General features: G+C 40.7%; 1 protein-coding gene across 2 annotated transcripts; it reads left to right on the top strand.

Annotated features, from left to right (window-relative positions):
• Positions 1-406: 406 nt before the first annotated feature.
• On the top strand, positions 407-17962 carry DCTN4 (dynactin subunit 4). 2 transcript variants are annotated; one of them, XM_028718291.2, is made up of 14 exons: positions 407-618; positions 4645-4715; positions 5484-5662; positions 6771-6814; positions 7615-7722; positions 8390-8410; positions 10460-10533; positions 12145-12257; positions 12383-12492; positions 12645-12718; positions 13257-13311; positions 13974-14081; positions 14551-14648; positions 15694-17962. In XM_028718291.2, the coding sequence occupies exons 1-14, from the start codon at positions 484-486 to the stop codon at positions 15905-15907; spliced, it is 1404 nt and encodes a 467-aa protein (XP_028574124.1). In that variant the 5' UTR covers positions 407-483; the 3' UTR covers positions 15908-17962. The 2 variants fall into 2 exon arrangements, with proteins under 2 accessions (XP_028574124.1, XP_028574125.1); XM_028718292.2 differs by lacking the exon at positions 8390-8410 and having other exon boundaries at positions 458-618.
• Positions 17963-18521: the final 559 nt, after the last annotated feature.

The raw sequence follows: 18521 nt of genomic DNA, 5'->3' as shown, positions 1-18521 counted from the left end.
GGGGGGGGGGGACTAATTAAGAAGATTAGGACTGAGATGCGCTTCCTAATTTATTTCTGCCTTTCACAGAAATGTCCCTAGGGTGGCTTACAACACAGCTCTTAACAATATATATATTATACACAGCTACAGACTTTATCATGCAGTAAAATTTGTGGCTTCTGTACAGAAACGTTAAAACATGTTCTGTGGCACCCATGAAATCAAATTTAAAATTTAGAATCAGATAGACATAAATATAATATTTTATATATAATTAATAAATATAAATTATCGGTCTATGTATCTTTCTGTTTTAACCATCCATTTACAGTACAGTATTTCATCTCCCCTCCCTATGACGTTACGCCAGGAGGAGATAAGAGAGCGTCACCCGGAAGCGACCAGCCCAAGCGGTTCTCTTCCGGGTCACGTGGCGGAAGTCGGGGCGGCTGGGTGCGGCGAGCGGCTGGAGAGGTTGGGGCTGGTCCCCGTCTTTCCAAAATGGCTTCGCTGCTGCAGTCCGAGCGCGTTTCGTACCTGGTGCGGGGCGAGAAGGAGATCCGCATGCCGCTCTCGCAGCTCTATTTCTGCCGCTACTGCAGTGAGCTGCGCTCCCTCGAGTGCGTCTCTCATGAGGTAAACCGGGCGGGGGCTGGAGAACCGGGGGGGGGCGCCCCATCCAACGCCTCGAGAGCCCGTTGATTGGCCCGTCCAGCTGCCACTCGCTGCTCCGCTTCATTCTGTTGGTTAGGGGAGATGGATGGATTAGAGGGAGGAGGGTCCATATCATTCTTTGATTTATATATGATGTGTGGAGGTAGCGTCGCCCTCTCCCTCATCTCTGCCGCGGGATGCCAGTTCTTCATTTTATAGTCTGGCATCACTGGAGTTGTGTTGTTAATTATAGTCCTCCTTAGCCTCTCAGTTGCTTCCTGGGGTGGTGTGAGCCTGCCGGTTGCTCTGTTCTGGCAGAGCTGAGTTATGCACAGGATAGTTAAGTCACAACAACCCCCATAGCATTTTGTAAGCAGTAGGCATGGTGGGGCGCTGTTACTCTCCCTCTCTCTGTGTGTGGGGGGTGATAATTAGCTACATATTTATTACCCTTTTGCTTCCTATACTGTATAGTCACATTAAAATAAATCTCTTCCAGTCTTCTTATTTGTTCTTTTAGCAGCCTGTGTGGTGCTTGAGTTTTGTGCCCCATCCCTCCATTTCTATAGCTTATTGTGTTCTGTGCAGGTCACAGAAGTGATTACAGATAAATCTTACCAACTGATTATTTATTATTATTATTATTATTATTATTATTATTATTATTATTATTATTATTATTATTATTATTTATTTCTACCCTGCTCATCTGATTGGGTTTCCCCAACCACTCTGGGCGGCTTTCAACAGAACATCAAAAACAGAATAGAACTTCAAACATTAAAAATTTCCCTAAACAGGGCTGCCTTCAGATGTCTTCTAAAAGTCAGATAGTTGTTTATTTCCTTGACTTTTAATGGGAGGGCGTTCCACAGGGCGGGTGCCACTGCCGAGAAAGCCCTCTGCCTACTTCCCTGTAACCTCACATCTTGCAGTGAGGGAACCGCCAGAAGGCCCTTCGGCCTGGACCTCAGTGTCTGGGCTGAATGATGGATGTGGAGAAACCAGTTTCTTTCTCTTCTGATTAGCCAAGTCATTTTCTGATTAGCCACTCCTATCACAACCTCTAATTGATTGTCTTAAAAATTCTGTCTTCTTTCCCCCAGTTTATTTGGATGTAGAGGGTGGTATTCAGCTATGTTTTACTCATAGCAGACCGGTTGAAATTAATGAACATAACTGAGATGTGTCCATTAATTTACTCTGGGTGAAACCTGGTTGAGTACCACCCAGGGAGTTTGACACTGAATTTTCTTGTTACACAGAATGGTCATTTATATCTTAGCTGAATTCTTTTCACTCTTAAATCTTTTTCGCCCTTTTAAGCTGTAGAGAATGGAGACAGCCAGTTCATAGTGTGCCAACCTGAGTGCAGCTTCTACCTTGACCATAAGATTACTAAATAGGCCTGGACACATGTTTTACTTTGTTAGAACATCAAAATAAGTAAAGTAGCTGTAAAACTTTTAAAACGCCATGCTGCTTTGTGACTTTGGCTTAACAAATGTCTAAAGATTAGAGCCTGCTTCTGCACCTAATTTTGGCATAGTTGGGGGCTGAAGTTGCAACTCTGTTCACAAGTCACACCTGCCTGCCTGCCTGCCCACACCTTGGTCCAGTGTTCTTTTCATGATAACTTAGACTTGTGTAAAGAACATCTGTATTATTTCACAGTCTTTCAGTATATATAAAAAACCCACTGCAATAACATTTTAGATGAGTGTAGGTAAGCCTTACCTCTTCTATTCAAGTTTATAAACTATAGATGCCAATGTGATAGGTTGGGAATTCATTTGTAAAGCCTAGGTCAGTGGTGGAGCACATGCTGTACCTATAGAAGGACCCAAGTTCAGTCCCTGGCATCTCCAGTTAAAAGGATTAGGTGGCAAGTGATGGGGAAGACTTCTCCTGTTAAGAGAAACACTGTTGGTCACAATAGAGCATACAGGCTTAGATATACAGATATCCTTACCTTTCTGTGTTCCTGTGTTTATGTAAAAGATGGAGAAAGACAGTGGCAGGTAATTCACATATCACAGTTTTTCACCAGTTCTGTATAGCTAAGAAGAGTGAGAACAGCATTAGCATTGTTGATATGCATCAAACGCTGTGACTAGAACAGCCGAAAACCTGCTTTGTCCTGTCATCAGAAAAGGTTACCGAACAAATCTCTTCATTATGTTGAAATGAATGTGAGATTCCCATACATCAAGTCAGTATGTGCTCTCAGAAGAAAGTGAACACATTTCAGGCCAAATAATCCAAAGGGTATATCTACACGATCAATTTATGGGTTTTATTCCAGTTCTGATTCATGAAAGAATCCTTGGAATTGTTCTTTGACAAGGTTGCTGAATTTTCTCTGCTAGAAGTCCAAAGGTTCCTTTACTGAACTATAAATCTCAGAATAGTTTATGAAGAGGTAATAACTATTAAATTAGTTTTTCAATTTGTATATGCAGATACATTGTATCCCCTGTATTGATACCCAGTTGATTCAGAGCTGAGTTGGTTTCTTTGTCCTCATTCACACCTAGACATTTCTTCATTTTCATCTATTCTTTAGCTAAAAAATTAATTCATTGCTAAATTATGATAATTGATTTCATTTGGGATAATGGAAGCATTCCTCTTTATTATAGGTCTGTGGATGTTGCAAGATACAGGATTCTATACTGAGAATTTTTTGTTTGAATAAAACATTGGATACATGGCTTGAATTTGATGACCTTTTAAAAATATACATAAATGGAACTGATGTTCTGAAAAACTAACATAATTTTATTAACAGTTCCTGATCTGAATATTTGCTCCTGTGCAGAAATCCTAATTTACGCTGGATTTAACTAAGATTATTAAAACTGAAATGTTTATTTTTGAATGCCTTGCAATGCAATTCTATACATGTCTACTCATATATAAGACCTATTTAATAAGTGGGTATTGAATTCTGATATGCCTTGTTCTGGTGTATGAACCCTGAGTAAGCAAGGGTCAAGCTCCATGCAAATGCATAAACAAAGCTGAAAAGCTGAAAAACAGACTCAGGGGGGTGAAGTAGTCTGTGTATTTGACTGTCCCCAATGATTGTCCATTCAAAATCAGTCTAGTAAAGCTGTTTTATTCTTAAGGGTTATGGAAGAAATTAGGCACTCCCCTTCTTTGGTGATTCTTTTAAAGGTGGGGTTTTATTACATGCATTTGTTTGTAATGTGCCCCTTTGCTTATAAATGATCTTTAAAATGTACAATGTCTCAAGAAGTAGCATTATGTTATTCTGGAAGGACTGAAGATTCAGACAAGTTGGAAATAAAGTACTTTAGTGTGAACAAGAAATTATTTGCTCAGTTATTTCCACCAGTGTTCAGAATAATATAGATGATGATATCTGTGAGAGTGGCAGTGTGGAAGGTTGTTAGCACATAGTTCAGCAACATACTGTTAAATTCCATCTGAATAGTAAGACAGTAATCATATTTGGCTTAGTTCCTGGGCATTAGAAAACTGAATAACTTTGCCAGAACAGTTTGTCTGTTGTTTGAAAATAATTTTTTGTGTTTAGGTCAAGAAATTCCCCAGACATCTCAGTTTTAAGATGATGATACTTTTTAGTGTTTTGGGGGGTTGACAACATTTCACATTCCTTATAAAGGAATCTTTGTATTCATTATAACTACTCTGTAAGTAAAGAGGTATAAGGCTGTGTACTTATGCATGACTTCCTCCAAAGAATCCTGGAAACTGTAGCTTTCCCCACTCACAGAGCTACAATGCCCAGGATCCTTAACAGACTCCACTTTAAAACTGAGGTGGAGTGGCTTGCCTAAGGCCATCTGATGAATTCATGACAAAGGTAAGAATCAGACTGGGGACTTGATGTCTCATACCTTGAACTACCTACTATGCTGTGCAGCCCTAAAAAAAGTTGTGGGGTTTTTTTCTATTGGAAAAGTATCTGGTGAAGGATAATGGTGCAAAATGAAAAAGGTCTTTTTGTATTTTTTTAAGGTGGATTCTCACTATTGTCCCAGTTGCCTGGAAAATATGCCATCAGCTGAAGCCAAGCTAAAGAAGAATAGGTAAGACTACATGCTACTTCTGTGATTCTCACCTTACTCAATACTTTTCTCATGCTTTAGGATAGTCTCCCTTCTATCAGTGTATACTTGTCCACAGCACCTTAGTAAGAATCTGAAACAATTTTGAAAATCCTCTAAGTAAGGATTTTATTTACAATGTGATCTCATTGTGATGAGGAAAGTGCTTTTGTGTGTTTGACTTAGCACTCTGTTTATAGTCTGCACTGCTAACTACTGACAGTACTGGAGAAATATTGTTGCAATAATTTACACTTGAGCACGAGCCTGTTTCCTTTTCACACTCTAAATGCGTTTTTTTGTGAAATCACAAGAAAAGCACACTGGAATTGTTGGTGATCTCCCATGCTGTAATAAGGCTTTCAGAATGAATTTACATCTGTCGTACATTGACACCTATGCTTTTGTGAATTTCTGTGAAATACATGCAGAGTGGATCAGAGCACTTGTGGAATCTTGAATGTTTACTGTGACCAGATTTGAAACTTTGCCTGCAGCATGTTTTGTGCCCTTTCGCAAAGGGTGATGGAAGTGGAATGAAATGGGTTACTTTGTTTTTTGTTGACTGATTCTGTTAAGTCCTTTCTTTCATAGTAACACCTTTGGAAAGAATTTGGTTTTTTTAAAACTTGTCAGAGGCAATTTCTGAGTTATAAAACAGAAAATCAGGAGCCTTGAACAGCAGGTATAATCCCTGGTGTTCAAGTACAAACTTGAGTCAAACTTCCATGCTGGTCTCTCCCTGTTCAGGTGTGCTAACTGTTTTGACTGTCCTTGCTGTATGCACACACTCTCTACCCGAGCAACAAGCATCCCTGCTCCGCTGCCTGATGACCCAGCCAAGACCACAATGAAGAAGGCTTATTACCTGGCCTGTGGCTTTTGCCGCTGGACTTCCAGAGATGTTGGCATGGCAGATAAATCAGTTGGTGAGTTGCATTTGTTTTCAGATGAATATTGCAAGTGTTGTTAGAAAACTTTTTCATGACATGTTTTGCATGCAGCCTTAATTAGAATGTGGAGTGTTGTTTTTGTAATTCAATACTAAGAGCTGGGAAGATAAGTAGGGCTGTGTGAAGAGCTTATAGAGGTTAGCTTCCATTGGTGAATGGTGTTATTATTATGCTACCAAAATAGTCAGAATTGAGCTCTGAGGATGCGTGCCTATGTCCTTGGAGTACTGTTTGCTCACAGGCTGCATAAACTAAGCAAAAAAAAAGCGGGTTGTATCCCACAAAGTTGTCCCGTTAACACAAGAACTTCTGCCTATGCCAGTGGTGGCCAAACTTTGCCTTCCAGCTGTTTTGGGACTACAATTCCCATCATCCCTGGCCACTGGTCCTGTTAGCTAGGGTTGATGGGAGTTGTAGTCCAAAAACAGCTGGAGGGCCAAGTTTGACCACCACTGGCCTATGCAATGGGACTTCTTCATGGGCTTTCAGTATAAATATAAGTAGAAATTTCATGTGTTGTAACATTTTTCATGCTGTAGTATTATTTACCATGTATATATAGTGGAAGGAAGGGTGCATTATTCTCCCCCACCCTGGAAATATCTTCTGCACCCCTAGCTATGTTTCTACTGTGTTTTGCCTAGCTGAATTCTAAAACCCAGAATAGTCTGGGTAGGGGAATTATTCTCAAGTAAAGGGGGCATTTGTAGGTGAAAATATGTGGGTGTTAAATGGGTTCAACATCTCTCTCGCCTGTCAGTAATTTCCTACAAATATTTCTCTGTGCCCCTGCATTCATGTTGACCTTCAGACACAAGTATAGAAAACACATCTTTGCTGCTATATTATGCAGTTCTGCCATTTTCAGCTTGTGATGCAGAAGAACTTTAAGCTTTTGGTATCTGACACATTGATACTAATAATACCAGATTTAATGAACCGTGGTCTGAGTTAGATGAGAGGAGGAGAGAAGCAGGCAGTAATTTTGGATATGTTTCATTTTCTCTGTCCAGTGCATGTATGATCTCTCTCTCCCTCCCCCCACACCCACCAGCCTTTTAAAAATTGCTTTGTTGTGTTGCAGCCAGTGGAGGTTGGCAGGAGCCAGAAAATCCTCATACTCAGAAGGTACGTGAAAGGAATTGCTTTTTCTTTCATAGAGTAGCCTGAAAAAGAAGAGTCTTTGTGTTGGGTCTGCTCTTGTCTATCTCTTAACTCACAGAAGAGAATCAACATTTAATTAAACTTGAAAGAATGAGTCCTGCATGGTTGAGGCTAGACTGCATCTTTCCCCAATTGATTTAGCACTTTAGCATCGAACGGGGGCTGGGGATGACATTATGGTGAGCAAAACATAACCAAGTAGTCCAAGCCGTTTTCCACAACATGCATTCTTTGAGAAGTGGCCCACCTACATTGACCTCATTAGCTGCTGGAATGCAGTTTAAACTAGCAGTCATCAGGAATTGGCACAGACCTTGTGTCATGCAGAGGTCAGCATCTTTCCCCAGCTCCAATATACTACACTGATTTGAGCCTTCTCATACAGATGCACTGCCACTAACATGAATTACTCTGTTCAGAGTAGTTATTTGAGAACGAGAGCTCTATTTCCTGCTGGCCTTCTTGTCTGTCTGGCCCATCTCCACCTAAGAGTAGGATATGATGTAATGCAAGCTTCTTTTTTCAGTTTCTCTGAGGAAAGAGCAGTGGGTAAAATTGTTAGGATGTGCATGGCACTGCTAGCTAACTGGGTCAGTTAACTGATGTCAGGAGTTGGGCAAGAAGCTGCTGCTGCAGCTCAACTAAGGAAAAAACAAAAAGGGACACCCCCCCCAAGTATATCCACCATTTTGTTTAACCTTTACTTTACCAGGAACAGCTTTTCTTCCAGTTCACATCTTAAACTGACGTTCCTTTCTAATCAGATTAACAAACTGGTCGAGTATTATCAACAGCTGGCTCAGAAGGAGAAGATGGAGAGGGATCGTAAAAAGTTGGTTCGACGCAGACCCTACATGCCCCTTGCTTTTTCGGTGAGCTAGGACAACAATACAGAATTCTGGAGCTCTTGGGCAAAATCAGAAGACAGTTTTTTAAGCTTCAAGGGCATAAATGTTGTTTTTAGTTGAGACTTGTAAAAAAGAAGCAAGCAAACAAAACAAACAAAAATCTTCAGAGTTTGTTGGAACCATGTCAGATCAATAATCTTCCAAGAACAAGTTCCAAGCATCTGTGTATAGAAAGATTTCAGAGTGTTTTGCAGTTTATTAAGGGATATTGTCCACTACCAAAATGTAGACACCTGTCATTTGAAATCCCTCAAGTAACCCAGGATTGTATTAAGAAGAGCAAGCATTTGTCAGGGCTGGAAAACAGCTAGGCCAAGATGCTCCTGCTTTCAGTTTTATTATACTGACTAAATATTTGTCACTAAGTATTTGCTTGCCTAGCTCATAGTCAGCACAAACTTGCTAAGTGCTAGAAATCATAAGATGTGACAATATTTCATTTCAGTTTTCAGCTGTGCAGCCTGTGTCATTTGAAAGGCTTACTTTTTGCTTAGCTGAATATTTTTGCATATGCTTCCTACCTCTTGGATACCCGTATAACCTGCTTGCTCTGTGCATTTGCTTTTGTCTTTATTGCTGCTTTTTTCTTGTCTCCGTTGCTACCTGCTGCTAATTTGGGGGCTCTCCGCAGCAACACACTATACATGTAGTGGTAAGTCCCTTCAGTTTCTGATAGCGTTAAAACCTTTGAAACCACTTGTGTTCTACTGGTATGTCAGTATTTAGTGTACTCAGCCTTCTGGTCTTGGATGTGCTTGTAGTACTACAGTTGAAGTCCAGATTGCATACAGTTAATGAGTGGGCAAGGTTGGTAGACCTATTGCTATGGACTTTGAGTACATTTTCATTGTCCATATAAAGAATGATGTTTGCCGGTTCAAGTCCCTGCTAACAGAGTGAGCTGGTTCATACATGCTAAGCCTCAGTTTATCTTAAACCACGGTTTAATTGTGAACATGTCTTCCCTTATACTGCCCAAGTCCCTTTGCGGCTTCACCCCCAACGCAAACCATATTTTGATTTGCTGTGATGTCTCTAGCAGCAAGCTAGAGATCAACTAAGATTTGTTCTTGGTTTATTTCTAGCTCACTGCCTGTAAGTAACTTTGGGTTCAGGCAACATGACAAGCCATACTATAGCTTGTGGAAGGAAGAAGCCACATTGGGACTTGAGCTGCAGTCAGGTGGGATTTGTATGATTAATCCATAAACCAGCTTGATGTGATGTGCGAACCAGCTGGGTATGTGGGCAGAGTACTTTTTTGATGGTCTGGACTCTGTTTAATGCCCCAGCAGGATTTTCTGGTGTAGGGGCACTACTTATATTCAGGTCCTTTCTTTGGGGGTGTTTGATCCCTGCTCATGTAATCCCCCACCCCCAAAGCTATGCTCTCCTAAAATATGTGCATCTGTATTGCTGTCTACAACAATGCTGGTTTACAGTTTAAAACGTCAAAGCTTTTTTTTTGTATTATGTCTGTCTCTTAAGCAACAGTCATTATTAGAAGTATTCTCTGACTTAGATGTAATATCATAGGTCATACAGGTAGAAAGAAGTACAGTCGAACCTCCGTTAATGTAACCCTCTGGTTACGTACATTTCGGGATGTGCATGTGGCAAACCTGGAAGTATTTTACCAGGTTTCACCACGCATGCATGCACAGATTGTGCTCAGGTTGTGGAAACCTCAGGATCCGACTGGACCTCCGGAACGGATCCCGTCTGCAACCGGAGGTACCACCATACACCATTTTTTCTCCAAGTGCGTGTTCCTTCTTCCTAAAATGACATGCACCACCGCCATAAAAAATGACACAGGATGTAACAGGACTGCTTCCTGGGAAATTTTCAGTTGAAATCCCCATCCCACGACCCCTACAGCCAATGATTTCCAGAGTAGCATTGGCTAAATCTTTGTTTCTCTGTTTTCCTGTATGTTGATTGGAAATCTAGTGACCTGAATTGCAGGGTGGTTATAGGATAACACTGAATCCAAAGAACTGTGAGTGGATGGAAACAGGTGTGCAAATAAATATTTGTGCAAGTCTTCTCTGTTGGGTAGGCTCTTGGTGCAGTGCTCTAGTACAAGAGTAGCCAACTTGGTGCCTCCAGATGTGGTTGGACTTACAGCCCCAGCCAGCATGACTAGGAAAGTTCAGCTATATATCCAACCATGCTGTTTCTTTATGGTTGATACTGTTCTATATATTTGTTACTAGTTGAATTGTAGCAACTTGTCAGTGAATACCTTGCCTGATGGTAGTTAATCTGAGCTGTAGAGTGTCATACCATTATCACAACTATTTCTTTCTGTCCAATGGTGTCTTAACTGTAGTCAAATATATTTTTGTCACAAAATTATACCCATTATGAGAACAGTTACACTCTGAGCAAGCTACATTAGCTGTCAAGTGGAGTATCCATTGGAGCATCACATGAAAATAGGTCAGGGTAGGAGGTTTTTAAAAATAGGGTTGTTTCAGTAGCATGCTGCGTCCCTCTTCCAGCATTTGATCAATTATTTTATTTTATTAACCAAGCTACTAAAAATTCATTTGAACAGAGATAGAAAACCATATGCATTGCCTTTGTGTGTGCGTGTGTGCGCATGCTTGATCCCTTATGCCCCTCAAGCTGTCAGAAACCACCTGAACTTGTTACAATCAACAGACCTAACTTTCCTTGCATACTTCTTTCCTAGGACAAGTATGGCCTTGGAACCCGGCTCCAGCGTCAGAGGCCCGGGGCCCCTATCAGTGCCCTCACAGGACTTTCGTGAGTGCTAGCCCTTTTTATATGTATGACGAGAGGTGAAATGATGTAATTTCACAAGCTTGCCAATTGCTGCTCATCTAAGGTGCAAATAAATTGCCTGCAGACTGCCAAGAGTGATCCAGAGTCTCCCTCTGCAGCTTATATTCAGGAGGAGTCTGTTCCCCCCTTTTTTTAAAAAAGAAGAAGAGGTCCATTGCTCAGTTTGGAGTGTGCTTTGGCACTGATGTGTACTTCACAGTTGTGCCTAAACCTTCTGCTTTGTTTTACACAACAGTGTGACTGCTACCAGTCTTTTCCCTTAAGTTTTGCGCCTGAGATTGATCTGTGCTAGTGCAGTACACAGCTAGTGTACTGTGGGCGTCATCTTTTCTTGCAAACCCAGAAGCATTTGCTCATTCTACCTCTTTGCTGTTGACCTTGTCTTCAGAGGAAACAAACTCAGGTGCTTTTTGCATATCCACACCATGTATTTGGTGCATATTTAAAACACATGGCTTCCCCCAAAGAATCCTGGGAGCTACAGTTTGTTAAGGGTGCTGGGAATTATATCTATGTCAAGATTGTTGGGGTACAGTAATGTGCATCGGATGTGCCTTAAATGTATGGTGTGGCTCTCTTTCAAGTTCCCTGTGCATGTGTTGTTGGAAGTAAGCCCCTGTGTGCTTCGCGAGTCTGAACTCTGGACGGTTTGCCTTGGGATTTCAGCAATGCAGTTCTGTGTAGCTTGATAAAAGCCATTTTGTGAGGGAAAGGTTGAAAGCAGGGAGTGAGGGGAACTATGCTTAATCCTTTTCTGTGTCAACCATTTTCCATTCTAAATTGTTCACTGAACAGCTCACCCCACCCCTGCTGTGGGTTGGTTTTCTTTCTTTCTTTTCCTATGTATGTAGCGTTTTTTGTTTTTTTCTGACTCCACCTTCCCTCTTCAGCTCTTTGTTAAAAGAGGTGGCATGGAGGACTGTATATTTTTGTAAACTGCTTAGAAGTTTTATTACAAGCAAGCACTATATAAATGTTATTAACTAAACAAAAAATAAGAGAGAGGAGGAATTTGTGGAAATTGCCTCCCTTCCCCTTCTGTTAGCAGAAGCCTTCTCTGGATCAAGGAGCCTCCATAAATGGGACAGCATTAAATAGAATCTGCTTTTTTGTCCCTTTCTGGGTTTTTTCTTGTTGTTAATCCTCTAATCCCTAGAACAGCTGTTCTTAAGAAGTTTTTTTTAAGGGTGTGGCATTTAAGGATTGCAGAACTAGTGACAATTAAGGCTAGTGAATGTTGATAACTTTTTCTTTATAATATTTACATGCCGATCTCATTTATGGTATTATCTTAAAGATGGGGAAATTTCAAGAAATGGTTTTGAAAAGCACATCAATTTTCACCTTCACCTGGCTGAGCAAGTTCTCTCTCCCACTCATTCTCCGTAGCCCTGTGTCATTGTTCTAGGTGTTGTAAGGAAGTCTGAATGTCAATCAGCAACTTGCTTACAGTTGCTCTGCGAAAGTTTTAATTTAGCCAGTAATTGTAATATTATTGAGGTTTTACTGTGCTCAGTTACTTCTAAGCAACTTTCTGATTATCCTAAGCAGCTGCTTTCTTTTTTGCCTCAGGCTGAAAGATGGAGAGGACCAGAAGGAGATAAAAATTGAACCTGCTCAAGCTGTGGAGGAAGTGGAGCCTTTGCCTGAGGACTATTACACACGACCAATCAATCTGACAGAAGGTAGTAGCTCTTAGCATATCTATTTTGATCTCCTGCCCCAGCTTAATGTGTTCAGGTGGTGATCCCTCTTCCATATTGCTCAAAACTGATTTTTTGTTGTTGTTAACTTTCTGTACTATGAACAGTGACAACCCTCCGACAGCGCCTCCTCCAGCCAGACTTCCAGCCAATCTGTGCTTCTCAACTTTACCCACGTCATAAGCATCTGCTGATCAAACGCTCCCTTCGGTGCCGGGTATGTAGATTTTTCTGAAAAATATGTTAGTCTCTACTTCTACTGCTTTTGGTGTTTCTTTTTTAAAAAAATTGGCTCAGTGGTAGCATTTGTAGTTGTAGGCTGTTGTCTGCTGTTTGGCCACACATTTTGTTAATGTTTGTTTTCCCTAGAAATGTGAACACAATTTGAGTAAACCAGAGTTCAACCCTACATCCATCAAATTCAAAATTCAGCTGGTAGCTGTGTAAGTATTTTGGATATGGGTGGGAGCAACAATCTATGACACTTACGGTTGGGTCTCTATTCTCTCCTGAGTTGTTCCACTTCAGACTGTAGGTGAGAGCTCCTAAAACAGAAATCACAGTACATAGCAAACTGGGATATCAGAGAACAGGGATCTAGTCTAGCCTTCCCTCTGACACACTAGTGACTTATCTTCTACATGCAGGTACATAATGGTCTATGTACAGAGGGCTACTTGGTTTACAAACCCCAGTTCTGAAATGTCATTTAAACCGCCTGGCCCCATGTTCTCATTTAATCTCAGTTAAAACTTTGGAAGTTGTAGCTAATCTACAGTACAGTTCCCTTTTTAAAAAATTAAACCATGTTGTGCTCATAGTCATCTACCTTTCCCGCTTTTTAAAACATCACCATCTTAAGAACCCATTCTGGATTGAAAGGTAAGCCAGATATCTAAAAAGTGAAAGTGCAGTCCGAAGTCTAGAGACGTTGGGTTTATACTTGAATTTGCTATTTACTTTCTTTTATTTGTATTGTAGCAACTATATCCCAGAAGTGAGAATCATGTCTATTCCTAATCTGCGCTATATGAAGGTTTGTTCTCGTGTATTTTGATCAGTCTTTCTAGAGGTGGGATTTTAAACTAGGGATGGGGACCAGTCTCCCTCCAGAGTTGTTGGGCTGCAACTCCCATCATTTATGACAATAGGCTATGATGGTTGGGCTTCCTGGGAGCTGGGAGTTTTAAAGGTTGCATGTGAGTGAGTGTTAAACCAACTTTTTTATTTATTTTATATAGCTTTTCATATTGAGTGCATTATTTTTTATAACCTTGGCTCAATTTAAGACACCACACCAAATCATGGTTTGAGCAAGCCGTAGTTTCAGAAGAGCCGCAACTGATGTTTATTTGATTGGATGAATGAACTGGGGAGATCTTTAATCAACTAAAAGTCTCCCCACTCCCGAATAATTGGATGACATTTAAAACAGCACCATCTCGAAGCACAACTCCTTTTCATGTATATAGGAGGGAATGCATTTTGCAATATAATGCTTGCTATGACAAATATGAACACTAACTAAATCACTAACTGAATGACTGGAAGACTAGCTGTTTTTTAAATGTGATAAATTTGTGAATTTTAGAGGCATCAGTGGAAGGCAGGAATGTGTTTTTTGCAACAGCATAAAAACAGGGTGCAATATTTTTACTGAGAGTGATCTTTTCCTTTGTGTGTCTGTCATTTGCACAGGAGAGTCAAGTTCTTCTAACTCTCACCAATCCAGTGGAAAATCTCACTCATGTGACACTGAAAGAGTGTGAGGAAGGTGATCCTGATGACACCAGTAGTACTGCTAAGGTACTGCAGCTTCTTCCCAGCATAGATTCTGGGCCATACTTTGATGCTGTGCTGGAAGCTACACTGATTGTATGCTCCTATAAATAGCCATCTGTCATTGAAGACTTAGGGTGGATTTATATGTAGCTATGCAAAGAGAAACTTCCACATGGTATTGGTACCCATGTGGATGCCATAAACACTTAAGGAGTTTGCCATATTAGGTGGGGTTTGTTGTTTTTTTTAAAAATTGTGTATGTTTGCTCCCCTGGCTCCTTTTGAGAGGAAGGGCGGGGTATAAATATATAATAAATGATGATAGTAATATGCACTGAAGATGTATTGGGTATTTTCATGCCAGTGTTGTATCTTGCAGTTGGCCACAGGCAATCTCTCCCCCTCCATTACTTATATAGACTACAGGGAAGGCAGGGCGAATGTTGATTGGCTACTTGTTGCAAAACATCTTTTCTACATAACTCTTTTTCAGGTGGTGGTTCCTTCCAAAGAGCTACTCCTGGCTGGCAAAGATGCAGCAGCAGAATATGACGAGCTGGCAGAGCCTCAAGATTTTCAAGATGATCCTGAGTAAGCTTTTCCATATCTTACAGACCTGTGTATCAATTTGTCATCCATGATTCATTGGCGGTTGATGGTGTTGGCTTCTGACCAGGTTGGCAACTGATAGCACAGTATTTATTTTCCTCTGCTTGTGTAGTTTGGAATTTAGAAAGTAGTTGATTGAAGAACATCCCACCCCCAATATAATACTAGAACTTGGGGTGGTCTGTGGAATTGATTGGCAGGGAATTCAGGGCAGTCAAAAGGAAGTGCTTCATGTAAAACAATTAGAGCCTTCCTTTAGATCCCTTTAAAAGGGAATCTGACAGGTTCATGGAGGAGGGATATATCAATGCTGGCATGCCTCTGAATGCTAGTTGCTAGGAAGGCAATATGTGTCAGTTCTAGTTTCTGGGCTTGAAAGAGGGCTGTTGACTTCGTGTTTTGCTTGTGGGATTCTTTTTTTTTAAAGATATTTATTGAAGTTTCAAAAATTATATAAAAAGAAAAAACAATAATACAAACAAAACACAGACAAAAACAAGTATAATTTCAATCCCTTATTTTCTTATAACTTACTTCCCCGACCTCCTCATACCTCCCCTTTCTGTATTCCAATTTCTAATTATAAGTTCAGCAAATCCTCTCCCTTAATTTTTATTTAATTTTTAACCTTTCTTTTCTTTTTACTTAATCATTATAGCAGGAAACCACTTACTTTCTAAACCAACATCGTTCTAACATTCATTAACTTTGCAATGTTTCCTAAGATAGTCCTTAAATTTCTTCCAATTGCTTGTGGGATTCTTGGAGGTATTTGGCTGGCAGTTTGAAGCAAGATACTTGATTTTTGGGGCATTTGGCCTGATTCAGAGGGGTTTCTCTTACTTTTTGAAAATTCAAATTCAGGCATACCCATGAACTCATCTTTTAGCACTGGGCAAGTCCATGTATTTGCTTAGTTCTGTCTAGCTATTCTAGTTGGCTTAAGCAACTAATAAACTTTATTAGCGACATAGCTCACAGGGAAGTGTTGTGGAATTATATTAAAACCTCTCTTCTTCCTTTGCAGCATCATAGCCTTCCGAAAGGCTAACAAAGTTGGGATATTCATCAAGGTCACTCCACAGAAAGAAGAGGGAGAAGTTACTGTGAGCTTTAAGATGAAGCATGAATTCAAAAACCTTGCTGCTCCTATCCGGCCCACGGAGGAAAGTGATCAGAGTTGTGAGGTCATCTGGCTCAATCACCACGTGGAGCTCAGCCTGGGCCCTGTGCTTCCGTGAAACTCATCTGTAACTGGAACCTAAACGATGGCCACACACTACATTGTGTCACTGTTCTATAGAAGAATGCATCCTGACAAAATGCTGAAGGCACTGCTTCACAGAGGCTCCCATCAGATATGAGCTCACACGACACAAATTTCAGCCAAAAGATGCAGAGGTCGGATTAGAAGAGAAGAGCCACACTCTTGGATGACTCTCCTCTCTGCAACACCTATGAATTGATGGTCCCCCCCCCCCCCACGCTTGGTCAGCTTTGTAGCAGAAAGCTTTGTGTGCACATTCTCTGGTCATCTTGTATTGCTCCTTGATAAAACGGCATGGAATTTCCCAGCAAACGACCTTACTTGGCGCTCTCTGCATCGGTTTTGCAAAGCTAATATTACATAATGCCAACATCTCTCTCCCTTGTGGTAGGTTCTGTTCACAGTAAAAATTATTCCAAGGCTGCAGTAGCACCATCTATAGTGAAACAGCAAGCAGCGGCAGCAGTATAATGTTCTCTTGCTTCCACCTTCAATTGGATGTGCCATCTGTTTCAAATAGCACTTGTTGGCCTTTTACTCATGTACCAGAAGTTGATATTTCATAAGATGTCCTGCATACTTTGTTAAGGAAAGGCTCTTAAGAAAAAAAAGGGCATTTGAATGCTCCTCCCAATATTCTGCAGGTTTGTGTGGGGAGGAGGGCAGGTCTTCTGCCACTCTTACATTGGAAGATGCAGGCGTAAAAATGGAACAGGATCTAGGGTAGTTCATAAATGAAAATGCTGCTGTAGTGTACTTATTGTAGCAGGAGTGCCATTGTGGGGATCATTTGTGTGTGTTTTGTTAAATTATTTATTTAGGAATAGGTTTATGACCAAAGATAGCTGAGAATTTTGATACGTGAGATCACTTTCGGTATGCTTTGAAGTTTAAAATCTCTTGAGAAAGTAGCTACAAGCGCCCACTGTGCATCCTTGCACTCAATGTACTTAATACTTGATTTCCATACCATTATAAGAAAAAGTGAATGGCTTTCACAAGGTTTTGTTAGTGGCAAATGGAAGAAATAAATGGTTGTAAACTCTAATTCCCAGAGCTTGGCTCTAATCTTCCACCCATACTCATAAATTCAGCATTGCAGTGTTGCATACACACACAGACACAAAATGCAGATATGCAGAGACACGAACTTCTTGGCTAATATTTTTTGTTAGATTACTGAGAAGAAAAATGCATATGGTGGAACTCGGCTGCTTTTTCTGCTTATAATTCTCAGACTATGTAACAGATGTAGGTGTGCTTTGAATGGGGCTCTGCTGTTGTAGCCTGGGAGTAATGGGGGCATGTGCAAATCACGTGATTGAATACTGTTGTCAACAGGTGTGCGTTACAATATGAGAGCTTATTTTGTAGCCTCGGACAGAAAGAGGAATGCTTATTTCCATCTTGGATTAAAGTAAATGGACTCAAGGCTGTGGGGAAACTGTTTTCTTGTAGACTGCAAGTTGTTCAGAGGTGTGTCTTTTAAAAGTCTTCATTTGTTTGGCAGCATTTGGATGAAGGTGGCACCTTATCCAGTTTGTGCAATGGATGTAAAGAAAAAGAGAAGCTTGATGTTCACAAGACCTGCGTAGACTATACACAATATAAAGCATGAGTTTAAGAAGTCTAACCAGTGTTTATTCTTAAATGTGTAGTGTTTAGTGTCTGCTGATCTCAGTTTTTAAAATAACTCAAACTAACCCCTGATTTAATTCTGTCAAGATAATTCTTGGCTGAGTAATATTTGGGAACTTCATTTTTGAGCGCTGTTGCTGTGCTGAAGTGATACACACCTGAAGCTTCTTTGCAAAACATATAGGAAAGTCGGGGCATACATTGGAAGCTTTTTCCTTTTAATCTTTTAGGACTCTGTTCTGTATTACACACTTCTGCAGAAACATCTCACTGAATCCTCACTAGAGGGCACTGGAGACACTCTGCCTTTATCAATAATAATAAAATGACTGTGTTGCCTTATTGTTTTACTTAATGTAGTGAACTTGAAATAAAGAAGCAGACAAAGCCATTTCTTTATTGTGTACTTTTTCTGATAGCACCAATGCTTAGGGTGTAATGTAGAGGACAGCATCTGCCACTGTCTTTTTCTCGCTATGCAAGCATAGTGGTGTTGGACTGGATTTAGGAGTGCAGTGATTTTAAGTGTACCTACTATGCCCTTATATATGGGCAAAACACAAGCTGCGGAAGCTTGGCATAAGGAATGCTGTGGGAGCACTTGATACAGTAGCACTGATGGACCTAAACAGGTGTCGGCCTCATCAGTGCCTGCTTGAGAGACCATTGAGAGCCACACATAAGCTGCTATTGGCTCCTAATGAAGACAGGTGTGTGAGAGAGAGAACAGCTGATACAGCCAACTGCCGCCATAGGGTGAGGTAGATCATATTAAGCTCCTGGAATTGCACTTGAGCTACAGCCAATTTTGGCTCAAGAGAAATGAAAGGAATATTGGAAGGAGACATGGGATAAAAATGGTTTAATGTTTTAATTGCTGACTACGGGGAATCCAGTCAGTCTGTGTCCCACTTCATACAAGGTAAAGGCTCATTTACACATTCCTTACT

The sequence above is a fragment of the Podarcis muralis genome, chromosome 2 (genome assembly GCF_964188315.1).
Source record: "Podarcis muralis chromosome 2, rPodMur119.hap1.1, whole genome shotgun sequence".
NCBI classification, from domain to species: Eukaryota; Metazoa; Chordata; class Lepidosauria; order Squamata; family Lacertidae; genus Podarcis; species Podarcis muralis.
Note: the sequence above shows the minus strand (reverse complement) of the source record. Positions and strands in the feature narration are given on the sequence as shown.

Coding starts and splice junctions, on each gene's coding strand:
- DCTN4 (XM_028718291.2), top strand. CDS start 484: ATGGCTTCGCTGCTGCAGTCCGAGCGCGTTTCGTACCTGGTGCGGGGC. Junction 8,411..10,459: donor AACACACTATACATGTAGTG/GTAAGTCCCTTC, acceptor CTTCTTTCCTAG/GACAAGTATGGCCTTGGAAC. Junction 13,312..13,973: donor CTAATCTGCGCTATATGAAG/GTTTGTTCTCGT, acceptor TCATTTGCACAG/GAGAGTCAAGTTCTTCTAAC.